Source organism: Aulostomus chinensis, chromosome 7 (genome assembly GCF_037954235.1).
Source record: "Aulostomus chinensis isolate RoL2024-O1b breed Wild chromosome 7, RoL_Achi_v1.0, whole genome shotgun sequence".
Taxonomy (NCBI): Eukaryota; Metazoa; Chordata; class Actinopteri; order Syngnathiformes; family Aulostomidae; genus Aulostomus; species Aulostomus chinensis.
In genome coordinates, this window is record NC_141326.1 from 14052098 (window position 1) to 14064982 (window position 12885).

At 45.0% G+C, this 12885-nt stretch overlaps 1 protein-coding gene and 1 long non-coding RNA gene across 2 annotated transcripts; one reads left to right on the forward strand and one right to left on the reverse strand.

Moving 5' to 3' along the window:
• Nucleotides 1-496: 496 nt before the first annotated feature.
• LOC147258640 (uncharacterized) lies at nucleotides 497-7292 on the forward strand. Its single transcript, XR_015116795.1, has 3 exons — nucleotides 497-1073; nucleotides 6471-6563; nucleotides 6699-7292. It is a non-coding gene; the product is annotated as an uncharacterized LOC147258640 (long non-coding RNA).
• LOC147258641 (sentrin-specific protease 1-like) lies at nucleotides 7220-9928 on the reverse strand. The gene is made up of 5 exons (XM_086207744.1): nucleotides 9260-9928; nucleotides 8947-9101; nucleotides 8761-8837; nucleotides 7680-8585; nucleotides 7220-7585 (listed from the first exon to the last, which is right to left on the reverse strand). The coding sequence occupies exons 1-4, from the start codon at nucleotides 9348-9350 to the stop codon at nucleotides 7799-7801; spliced, it is 1110 nt and encodes a 369-aa protein (XP_086063870.1). The 5' UTR covers nucleotides 9351-9928; the 3' UTR covers nucleotides 7220-7585; nucleotides 7680-7798.
• Nucleotides 9929-12885: the final 2957 nt, after the last annotated feature.

Genomic DNA, 12885 nt, shown 5'->3' on the forward strand with positions numbered 1-12885 from the left:
TTTCCTGAAAGGTTCCATCCGTCGTCATTTTCCGCTTATTCCTTACTAGTAAGGGTCGCGGGGGCCGGAGCCTATCCCAGCATCTACGGGCAAGAGGCGGGGTACACCCTGGACAGGTCGCCAGTCCATCGCAGGGCCAACACACAGACACAGGCATTCACACTCACATTCATACCTACGGTCAATTTAGAGTATCAATCAGCCTAGTCCCCAAATTGCATGTCTTTGGACGGTGGGAGGAAGCCGGAGTCCCCGGAGAGAACCCACGCAGGCATGGGGAGAACATGCAGACTCCATACAGAAAGATCCCGCGCCCGAGCCGGTACGAGCCGGGACTCGAATCCAGAACCTTCTTGCTGTGAGGCCACAATGCTAACCACTGCCCCACCGTGCAGCCCTCCTGAAACGTTTATTCACCCAAATGTATGCAGCCTTTACCAATCTTTGTAGATTGCGACAGCCCCCTGCTGTTCCTTGTTGTAGGAGCCATACATGTAAGTCTATTCATTGCACTAAGGGTGTGTTCACTGGGTGTGGGCGGAGATTCCATCTGTGCCACAGCAGGTAATTGCTTAACCAGTTCACCTGGGCTCTTTGTGGGCATGCACAGAGACAGAGGGGGTGAGCATGGGAGAGGATATCTTCTGTTGACCGCACTTTAGTAATACAATGTCACTCAGTAGCAACATCAGATGTGAATTGTAAGTAAGAAGATTAAATGTTCAGACCTAACCCTTTTTGGAGTGGAACTTAATTCCTTTTTACTATCAGCGAGTCATGCAACTGTCTCCCATTGTTTAGCCCCTCGCGGCCTCCCCTTTTTTTAGAATTTTTAGAATTTTTGCCGCAATACTCTAGTCAACAGAAGCTTCCTTTCTTGGTTATCCAAATGTGATTCCTGGTGAGAAACTGCATATTCCTCACGGATTTCTTGGATTCACCTGGAGCACTTTAGATTTCAGAGGAAACACTGAAAAGCTAGAACCACTGCTCCACTGGAGGGCTCTTTACTCAATCAACCTGACTGCTATGAGAAGGAAAGCCTCACAGCAACCAACTAAGCAACAGAAGCGGTATGTAGTAACTTTGTGTTCTTTCTATGGTTGTTGTTTTGTTTGAACACAATAAAAGTTACTGCCGCTCGTCCATTGGGGACATGTTATTTGCTGGTGTTTGGTGCTGATGATTTTGGATGTGTCTGTGCAACTAGCAATGGAATGTTTGCATCAGGAGATTGATTACAAAGTTGACTGGTTTTTTGGATCTGTGGATGTGTTTTTTGTCATTACTGGAAAATTGCAATGAGTGGATCAAGGTCAAGTTCTGATGTCAATGGTTTAAATATGAATGAACATAAGAGGGAAAGCAAACTCACAGCCAAGGCTTTGGCAAATAAAATTGAAACGCTTCAGAAAGAGCGCCAAGCAAATGTACGGAAAATAAAAGATCTTATAAAAACAATAAAGGTTCTCATGGAAAAGGATGATAATGCCAAACAAGTGCGATATCAATGCGATAACCTGATTCAAATGGTTGAACAAGCCACCAAGTCACATGAGTCTGTGATATTTCTACTTCCTGAAGAGGAACAGAGAAAACAAAATGAATGGTTTGCCAATGTACTCACATGCAATGAATTTATTGAGGATGTAAAGTGTTGGTTGTTTGAAGCTGAAACACAAATGAACAAAATTCATGACCAGCCAGAGCCGGCTGAAGGGCCAATTAAAGGGTGTCTGCCACATCAGGATGAAAATGAGTCTTGTATTTCAAATCATTCGCAAGATGGTAAAAGCTCTGTCATACAAGATGAAATTAAACCAAGTGACAGTGTGTCACAGGTAGGAAGTGTAAGGTCTGCAAAAAGGAGTGTTCCTGGAAGTAGGACCAGTGGCTCGATAACTTCAGTACGCATTGCAGCTGAAGCTGACATGGCTGCTCTCATTGTGAGACAACGGATGTTTAAGGACAAACACGCTTCGGAGGAACAACTAAGGAAAAAAAAAAGGAAGAACTTGAGCTTGAAATGGAAATAGCTGCATCAATGGCTAAAGTGAGCATGCTAAAGGGCACTGGAGGATCTGTTGTTGCAAGTAGGACATCAGTGAAATCTAATGGCATGAACTCTTATTTTGAAAAGGGACAAAGGGAAAAGCAATCACTGAGGGCGGATGCAGTTCCATTTGTGCCTAAATCTTCAGCTCAACCTTTTCAGGACCAAAGCAAGCATCCTGCGGCATTACCACCAAACCATAACAAGCAAACACAAAACAGCAGTGAGCAGGGTGACATAGATGCTGTATTGCAAAAGCAAAATGAAATAACATCTTTGTTGGTTCAGCAACAATCTCTTTATCTGCCTAAAAGAGACATTCAGCTTTTTGATGGTGATCCCCTGCAATATCACACCTTTTATTGGGGCCTTCGAACACAGCATTGAACAGAAGTCTGACAACCCTAAAGACTGCTTATATTTCCTTGAACAATACACCAGAGGGCAGCCTAGGGAACTTGTCAGGAGCTGTCAGCATATGGCCCATGATGTAGGATATGCCAACGCTAAGAAGCTGCTTCATGAGCATTTTGGTAATGCATATAGTATTGCTTCAGCCTACATGGAAAAGGCTCTTTCATGGCCACCAATAAAGTCAGAGGATGTGAAAGCTCTGCAGGCTTACAGTCTTTTTCTGAGAGGCTGTTGTAACGCAATGACAGAAGTTGAATACATGCGTGAGTTGGACATGCCAAGCAACATGCTAAACATCATAAAAAAGTTGCCTTACAAACTCAGGGACAAATGGAGAACTGTAGCCTGTGAATGGCAGGAAAGAAATGGCTACAGAGCTACTTTCAGCAATATAGTCAACTTTATTGAAAGACAAGTGAAAATTGCTGGTGATCCACTGTTTGGAGATATACAGGATACTTCTCAAATAGCAACCAAAGATACAAGGAGACCAAAATTTGAATCCCATTCAAGGGTAGAGGGAAGTAGCTTTGCTACCACTGTTGCCAGAGTTGAAAGGAAGAAGGAGCCCGGAAACAGGAAAATGAATGAGAGGAGCTCAGCTGGAGCCAAGGTTTGTCTGTTTTGTGGTGATGGATATACACTGGAGCTGTGCTTTCAACTGGGAAAAAAGGCACACAACGAGAAAATTGCTTTCTTAAAGGAACATGGTGTGTGTTTTGGCTGTCTGCTCATTGGACATATGAGTAAAGATTGTACAAAGCGCCTTTCATGTAAAGTATGCAGCTTGAAGCACCCTAGCATACTTCATATTCATTCAAAGGAAAAACAAAAAGGAATCAGTGCAAACTATAGGAGAATCTGTGAGTGCATTGGGCAGCGCTCAGATCTCTGCTCAATCTAGTGGTCTAACAGGGGCCGGGGAGGAGAACTGTACACTTTCCATTGTACCCGTTCAAGTCAAGTCTAAGAAGGGACAAGAGACACTGATTACTTATGCCTTCCTGGATCCTGGGAGCTCTGCATCATTTTGCACAGAGCGACTAATGAACAAACTGGGTCTTAGAGGTAGAAGAACAAATATTCTCCTACGGACTATGGGTCAAGAGAAAGTGGTTGGAAGCCACATTGTCTCAGACTTGGAAGTATCTGGATTGAACCGCGATTGGTTTTGTCAACTGCCTGATATATTCACACAAAGGGACATCCCAGTACATAGAGGCAATATTCCTCGTCATGAAGATCTCGAAAAATGGACTCATCTGAAGCATATACAAGTAACGGAGATTGACTCAGATATTGATCTGTTGATTGGAGCTAATGTTCCGGAAGCACTAGAACCATGGCAGGTTGTTCGGAGTGCAAATGGGGGCCCATATGCTGTTAAAACTATGTTGGGATGGACCGTGAATGGACCTCTTACTGGAGCGGGAAGTACTTGTGGACGGCCAGATGTCACAGTCAATAGGATTTCTGTTGCAAGCCTTGACGAGCTGTGGAGGCAGCAGCTTAAGAGTGATTTCCCAGAGCGTAGTCATGATGAGCAGATTGGATTGTCAAGAGAGGATGGTCGCTTCATGGAGCATGTCACAAAGTGTGCGAAATTAGTGGATGGGCATTATTGTATAGGCTTGCCTTTTAAGAAAAGGAATGTAAATATGCCAAATAACAGGAGAGTTGCAGTTGAGCGAGCTCAGAGTCTTAAAAGGAGGTTTGATAAAGATGCTTCATTCCACGCTGACTATGCTGCTTTCATGACGGATATGCTTTCTAAAGGCTTTGCTGGGAAGGTGCTGGCTGAGGATTTGGAACGAAGTGATGGTAAGGTATGGTATATACCACATCATGGTGTATACCACCCCCAAAAGAAAAAAATCAGGGTCGTGTTTGACTGTGGAGCCACTTTTCAGGGCAGATCATTGAATGCACAACTCCTGCAGGGACCAGATCTTACCAGCACTCTGATTGGTGTTATGACCAGATTCAGAAAGGAGCCTGTTGTACTCATGGCAGATATTGAGTCAATGTTTCATCAGGTTAGGGTGCCTGCTCAAGATTCAGACTTGTTGAGATTCCTCTGGTGGCCTGATGGAGATCATAAACAGAACCTGGAAGATTTCAGAATGACTGTACATCTGTTTGGCGCTACATCCTCACCCAGTTGTGCAAATTTTGCCCTGAGGAAGTGAGCAGAGGATAATATGGAGCATTTTAGCCCTAAAGTAATTGAAACCATCCTGCACAATTTCTATGTCGACGACTGTCTTGTGTCGGTGGCTTCTGAGGCTGAGGCAGTAGCACTTTATCAGGACCTGTGTGCTCTTTGTGCAAAAGGGGGCTTTAAGCTCACAAAATGGATAAGCAACAGACGTGGAGTGTTGGCTGCTATACCTCCAGAAGAAAGAACAAAGGTGGTTAAGGATCTGGACTTGGACAATGACTCACTTCCTGTAGAAAGGGCATTGGGCATGCAGTGGTGTGTTCAGTCAGATCTGTTTAAGTTTAAGATCATGATCAAAGATCGACCCTTAACCAGAAGAGGTATTCTTTCCACGGTCAGTTCAATTTACGATCCATTGGGTATCTTGGCACCAGTGGTTCTTTCTGCCAAGAAAATTCTTCAGGACTTGTGCAGGAAGGAACTTGGTTGGGACAATGCAATACCTGTCTTAGTTGCACAAGAGTGGACTAACTGGCTGAAGGAGCTCCGTCAGCTTGAAGATTTTAAGGTGGTAAGATGCCTGCGACCGGTTGAGTTCGGGGAAGTTATTTCTGCTCAGTTACATCACTTTGCAGATGCATGTGAAAGCGGCTATGGAACAGTGACTTACCTATTGTTACACGATGGCGACAGGCAAAGGCATTGTGCTTTCATAATGGGCAAAGCCAGAGTGGCTCCGGTAAAACCAATCACTATCCCTCGTATGGAACTGACGGCTGCAGTGGTTGCAGCGAGAATGGATAAGCTGTGGAGGAAGGAGCTACACATGCAGCTGCAGGACTCTGTGTTTTGGACTGACAGTACTTCTGTATTGAAGTACATCAGGAATGAGACTTCAAGGTTCAGAACTTTCGTTGCGAACAGGGTCTCATTGATACTCAGTCTGTCAAATCCATGTCAGTGGAGATACGTCAACACCGCCAGTAATCCTGCTGATTTGGCCTCACGGGGTATCAAGGTGGAATCACTGTTGAGAAATGAAATCTGGATGTCTGGACCTCAGTTTCTCATTGGGTCTGAGGAAGAGTGGCCTGCAAATCCTGATGGTTCTGGAGGAATTCCCCTAGATGACCCTGAAATCAAGACAAATGTGATGGTCAATGCTGTGCAGGCTGAAGTGGAGATGGATGCAGTCACCCGTTTAATAAATTGCTGCTCTTCTTGGACCACTCTGAGGAATACTTGTGTTTGCAGGTACAGTGGGCGGGACCTTAATCAGGAAGCACCTGGCCAGCAGTCTTCCTGAGTCTTTCAAAACGAGCCCTGGCAGGCTCGCTGTCTGTCTCTTTGAAGGACCAGGGGCCTCATGTATCAACGAGTTTTACGCAAGAAAAATTTGCGTACGCAAGGATCGACGCTCACGTTCAGATGTATCAACACGAAAAGTTCGTCGATTCTTGCGTTGTTTCTCGCAAACTCCGGAGGTGCCGTAGAAGTGTGCGGAAAGCCGATTCTTGCGTTAACTGCACTTTGGTCAGTTGGCGACACCCTGTGGCGAAGTTTGGTAACTGACATTATTTGACAACTGCACATACATCGCGTCCAAAAAGCCTTCCAGCGGGAGATGGCGGATCGTTCCAGGGTGAGTCAGTCGACCCTCAGCCGGGCCATGCCCTGGGTGGTTGACCTGATCATCAAACAGGCCAATATTAATTTGCAGCAGCAGCCGGATTCCCTAATGTCTAATTCTCTAATGACTGCACTCATGTTGCCATAAAAGCGCCGTCCCATGAGGAACACGCTGACGCTCATCGTAAGTGTTTCCACTCCATCAATGTGCAGATCATCGATGCGCAGAGGCTGGAGGGATGGACGCCAATCTCGGCCAGGCAGCCGTCATTGCACGCCAGAATTTCATTTTCACAGTGTGAGTGGGTAAGAAGCTACTACACGATTCATGAAGCCAGATTGATTTATTTTGTCCACGAAACGTTCCAGAACATTTATCAGGCGGTCGAGCCGCTCATTGATCCCCGTTATTCCCCTAATAATGTCCTCCTGCGACTACAGGACCGCCTGTATGAGGACCCTCCCTCTGGATCCGTGTGGGCCGTAGGATGCGCCGCTGGGTCCGGGTGGGCTGGAGGACCGTGTGCAGCTCGTCGGCCTGGTGCTTGTGCTGGGGCGGGGGGACGGGACGGCCCGAATGCCGCTGGTCCTGGCAGATGACCCTGAGCCGCTGAGCAACAGGGAACAGAAACACATCCTGAAGTGGCCTCAGTATCTCCTGGAAGAGGGAGAAACGCATGAAGATCAAACAGAATGTATGGTAACCTCACAATTCTCCACCATGACAACACAGGATAATGCAGTACATTTTCAGTTATAATGAATCAAAACGACGTGGTGTAAAATACAGAATTAAGTTAAGTTTTTGAAAACATTCTGAGCACTTTGAGATACCAGGAGTCACTTCATTCATTTCCCATCATCTTTTTCAGTTTATTTATTTTCAGAAGCTAGAATTATTTACCGGTGTTGACTTTATCACTTGAAGGGGTTTAAAAGTTGTTTCACAGCAAGCTCAGCATTCATTAGCTAACAGATGATTTTTGATGCATTTTAGTAAATTGTAGTCATTTCCTGTATCACAGTATAGTTTTATTTTCAAATTCAAGACAATAGAAACATTTTATGTTGTTAAAAAAATAATTGTGGTGCACTCTGTGGTCCCATGATCATCCTCCATCTTGAATGAAAGGTCTGCTCCTCAGAGATTCAAGACACTCGGATGAGTTATGGCAGAAACACAGAGTTCTTGAGCCTCGGTCCCAGAATTATGTTTTTTTTCTCCAGTATTGTCTTGCTGTTGTTGTCTCTTTGTCTTTGCGTTGCTCCTGGTGGGTCAGTTGTGGTCCGTGCGTCCGTTGTTGGATGGGTCTTGACATGGAGATGTGCTGTAGTACAGGAAGATAAAGAGTTTAGCTTTACAGTGAGTGTTTGACTTATTACTGACAATCAATAACAAGATATTTGAAAGAATATAAGAACCTTTTGGACTGATGCTGGTGTCGAGGACTGGGAGGCGGTGCTTGGTGGTCCGGCAGCATCCTGAATTGAAGGCTCAGTTGAGGGTCGTTGAACCGCGGCAGCTGCTGAGCTGATGGGCATCATAAGAGCTTGCGGTTCACGATCTCCCACACCATCCGTCTCCTGAAGTACGGGATGTTGTCCTGGGAGAAGGTGATCGGCCTGTCTCTTGAGATGTACTCCGCGTACTTGCAGGTAAACATCCCGCAGTCGTAGCAATTTTTCTGCTGTGGGATTTTGCTTCTCTTCTTCCACTGCAGAGACCAGCCTGAGGTGTCCAACTTTGACCCTCTTCTGCTCAGGTGTTCCTGCTGCAGGTAATTAAATAAAGGTTTATGCACCCTTTGCTTTCCTCCCATGGAATCCAGGTGGGCGATGATTTTCTTTCTCAGGTCCACGACTGTAAGACACCAATGGTTGCCCAGATGAATGGGGACCAGAAGGATGTCCTTCGTAAAAATGTCCACCTTTCTGGTCCAGCGGCGAACTGAAGTGTATCCACCCTTAAGTAGCTGTGGATAAAAGAAGGTGCTGAATGCATACACGGATGGCAGGCTGGCGTCCTTGCTGCGCTCCATCAGCATATTCATGTAGAAGTTGATGATGTCATCATTCAGCCACTTTTGATGTCCGAGGGTCTTCAGATCTCTCCCAGTCAGCTGAAAACCAAAGCCCTCGCTGAGGACATCGTCAGGACGTCCTTGTAGTGCCTGGTCCACCTCGGCCTCCATGGAATTTGTGAGCTCGGGAAATTCTGTGTTGAGCTCCTCGTCATCCTGGGTCAAGTCGATGACCTCTGCCTTGTTTTCCTCACGGCGGACGGTAAACACAGACTCCACCGGCCTGGGAACACTGGTGTTAAGCTTCCTGAAACACAAATGAGAGCACATAGGGAGCATGAATTTGACGAAAATGACATCGACAACAGTGCCAAGAAATAAAATGTGAAACTGAAGCAAACTAGGATGAATGATTTAAGGTTAAATTCTCCATTGCATATTAAAGGCTAAAAATATGGCAATGTCCTGGACATGGTACTGACTCGGTGTGAGCTGAAGCAGCAGCAGGATGCCAGGACCCTGGATTGTTGGGCTTTGCTGGCAGAGGAAGGATTTCAACCTGCAAAGACAGACACATCGACATTGTTGGCCAGTTGATACCAAAGATTCCCAATGAGACAAAGAGTCGCGGGGAAAGTTACAGCAGAGCCAAAACTGTCCCTTCTCACCTTCACGCGCTTCTTTGGTGGTTCTGGCTCACAGCTGGAGGCTTCGCGTGGCCTCTTTGTGCCGCGATTAAAGGACAGGAGGAAGGAGGAGACGGTCACAGTCGGGGCATCGTTGCTACGGGACTCCTTCAGAGGTGAGTCCTGCAGCATTTGCTCTGGAAACAGAGATGCAAGGTTACTTAGTTACTGTAAAATAACAACAACCAAATAACAACTACAACAACCACTATCAGAAGAGGTCCACCAGATACTGAGAGCCACAATGAAAGCATTTCTCAGGATCAAACAGTGAGGTTTTGCTACCTGAACTCACCATAAACCACCCGAGGACGTTTGGCGGGCGTCTCGGGAGACTCCTCCCTCTTGCGCTTCCGAGATGTTGGGTCACAACCCTGGGACTCCATCGGAAGGTTGTTTTTTGTTTCAGTCCTTTTGCAAAGCAGCACTCAGAGTTCAGCGTTCCTGATTGTTAACATCAATACGGGTCTCTGTTTGCTGATACACAGATTAGTCAACATGCAAGATGGCAGCCAGGATAGAGATGACAGAAGATGACTCTGAGATGACAGAAGATGACAGATGATGACTCTGAGATCAGTGATCTCAGGGAGCTGAGTGTGCTTTCAGTCGTTAGAGGCATAGTTCGCCAAAAAAAAAAACAACTCACCCTCATGCCAGTTAAATGTTACTCAGTTGTTGTTTTTTAGACCACAAAAAAACACTGCTGGACCTCCACAGGCTCAGGCACTGCAGTAAAATCCCAAACAATGGAAGCAAATGGTGACCAATTTTCAGAAGAAAGAAAAATAGAACAAGCAACCAGAGGAGGGTCCTTGCACCCATCAGGGGATACAGTGGTTCAGGGGAGGGGGAGGTGGTGAAACCATCAACAATTGAGTTTTGCACAAAGAAGCAGACTAAAAGTGGTTTGGTTTCGAAGATGCACAATTTTATACGAGCACAATTATTGGCCAACTGTCTTGATATAAAGGGTAAATGGAAGTTGGAAGCAAACATTATCATTGAAGATGAGGAGTGGATGAAGATTTGTGAAAATTGCCATTAAACTACAAATAGCCCCATGTGGAAGGAATTCGGATGGAAAGTTACTCTGAGATTTTTTTAGGACTCCCACTATCACAGGCAATTTTGATAAAAGTAATTCAAACCTGTGCTGGAGAAACTGTGATGGTGGAGGAGACCACACACACATTTGTTGGGATTGCCCCATTCTAAAGCCTTTCTGGCAGAGGGTTGTGGGAGAAATCCAAACAGCACTAAAATGTGACTTACAACCGGGAATGGTTCAAAGTTTAATGGGGGTCTCTGCAATGAGTTTGTGACGTTGATACGAATTCTACTGTTAGTGGCTAGAAAAAAGATGAGGAAAGAATGGCTTCAAGCTCAACCCCCTCCACTTGTACAATGGCAAGAGGGTCTGAAAAGAATCTACGATATGGAAAAAATTTCAGCTCAACTACACCTGAAAAACAAACAGTTCAGCAAACTCTGGGCCCCTGATTATTTTGGCTGGAGCATGTGATTTCTCGTTAAGTCAAGTCAAGTCAATTTTATTTATGTAGCGCCAAATCACAACAAAAGTTCTCTCATGACACTTTACTAGTAGAGCAGGTCTGGTACCTCACTCCTTCAATGAATCTACACCCAACAACCCTCCATCAGCAAACACATCCTGCAACAGCGGTGATGAAAACCTTCCTTTTAACAGGCAGGAACGTGGAGCAGATCCAGGATCAGTGGGGACGGCCTTCTGCTTTGACCGGTTGGGGGGGAAAGAGAGCAGGAGAGCAGGACAGAGACAAAGACAGATAATGGAGGAAGAACAGATATACAAGAGGAAAGAGAGGGGCAGAGATAAAGAGAGAGAGAAAAGGAAGAGACTGATGGACAGACAGGGACGTGAGCAGGTGGAGCTACGGGTGGCAGCTTGAGCCTCTTCAGGTCTGCAGCCTCCTCCAGCAGCACCCGGGATCTGGGATAAGGGGAGCCCGAAGGCTCCAGAGAAGAAGACGAGTTATCAACACATATGAGTATGATTTATGTATGACAGTATAGGAGGACAGAGAGGAGTAGAGAGAAGCCCAGTGCACCATGGGAGATCCCTCAGCAGTCTAAGCTTATAGCAGCATATCTGAGGGCCAGCCTAAGCAGCCCAACTATAGCTTGATCAAAAAGGAAGGTCTTAAGTCTGGTCTTAAAGGTCGAGAGGGTGTCTGCATCCCAGACTGAAACTGGGAGACGGTTCCACAGGAGGGGAGCCTGATAGCTGAAGGCTCTGGCTCCCATTCTACTTTTAGAAACTCTAGGAACCTCCAGTAACCCTGGACCAGCTGGAGAGTCTTCAGGGACCTACTGGTGCAGCCTGACAGGAGGGAGTAGCAGTAATCCAGCCTGGAAGTGACAAGGGCATGGACTAGTTTTTCTGCATCCTTTTGAGACAGGATGTGTCTGATCCTAGCAATGTTTCGTAAATGAAAGAAAGCAGTCCTAGAAATTTGCTTAATGTGGGCATGAAAGGACAGATCCTGATCAAAGAGAACTCCCAGGTTCCTTACGGTCGTGCTGGGGGCCAAGGTAATGCCTTCCAGGGTACCTATCTCATTAGATAGGGTGTCTCTAAGATGTTTTGGGCCCAGGACAATGACTTCAGTTTTATCAGAGTATAATAGAAGGAAATTATGGGTCATCCAAGTTTTTATCTCCTTGAGACAGGCCTCCAGTTTAGTCAGCTGATTTATTTCATGTGGATGCATTGATAAGTACAGCAGTGTGTCGTCAGCATAACAGTGAAAATTAGAATAATACAACTCTCCACATATTACGGTATTCATTCATTTATTTATTATTGCTATTTTTTTTTCTATGTGAATATTTGTTGTAATTGCAGAATGTCTTTTTTTGTATATATATTTATATATTTTCTTTGTGGAATGTACTGACTGATTGATTTCTGTGTGAGTACGACCGAGCTGTGCTGACGAGATGCCGCTTGTTTGTAAAATGTTCTGTTTTACTCCTGCAAAACCAAAATGTGTATTGACTTTACCAACTATCTAATAAAAACGTTTTTTTAAAAAGAATGTTCACTCTGCGGTCCAAAAGTCAGTTCACACATCCACCAGGTGGCGCTACAGAACACGCACCGACCATACATTATGTTGCTGAAAAGTGGTTGAAAATTACTCAATAACACAACAAAATAAAGACACAAACTTTAAATTGTAACTGATTTATTGGTAGGTATTTACACTTGAGACTATTACATCGGTATGGTACATTGTATACTGTATCTTAAAAGGAAGTCTAAAATATTTTGCATTAGACCATTTTCTTTTTTTTTCAGTTTAATGATTGTTTTAAACACAAGCTGCCACAGGTATAACCTTTGGTTCAAAAACCCCTTCTTTGAAGCTTTGCTTTGCATAGACAAGATATAGCAACAGTTCCAGAACAAATGAGAACGGATGCTTCAAAAAAAAAAAAGAAAAGTCGTGTGGATGAGGACATGTACATTCACAAGTATAAAGGGGTTTGAAAACGAGTGCATCGAGTTCAGAGACGGACGGCCGAGCTTGGAGGAGTTCAGACAATCAAACCTGCACAGCGGGCTGGAGAAACATGAGGAACATGACAAGTGTTAGAAAAGTGGGGTTTGCATCAAATAACTCAAATTTAACTCCAACCTCTCAGGTACGTCTGATGTTTTAAGGAAATAAAGGTCTTCTTCTCGTTTAACGCAGCGAGTCATGACTCATAGCTTTAAAAAAGCAGTTTTTTTATTGCAATAGCTATCTATTCATTTTATCACCTTGTCACTCTTTTCTAAACACCCCAGAACCTCACACACAGTGCCACTGCTCGCTTGACCCTGCTATCAAATAGCTGTAAGGAAAGATGGAGGAGAGAAGGCACATTTTC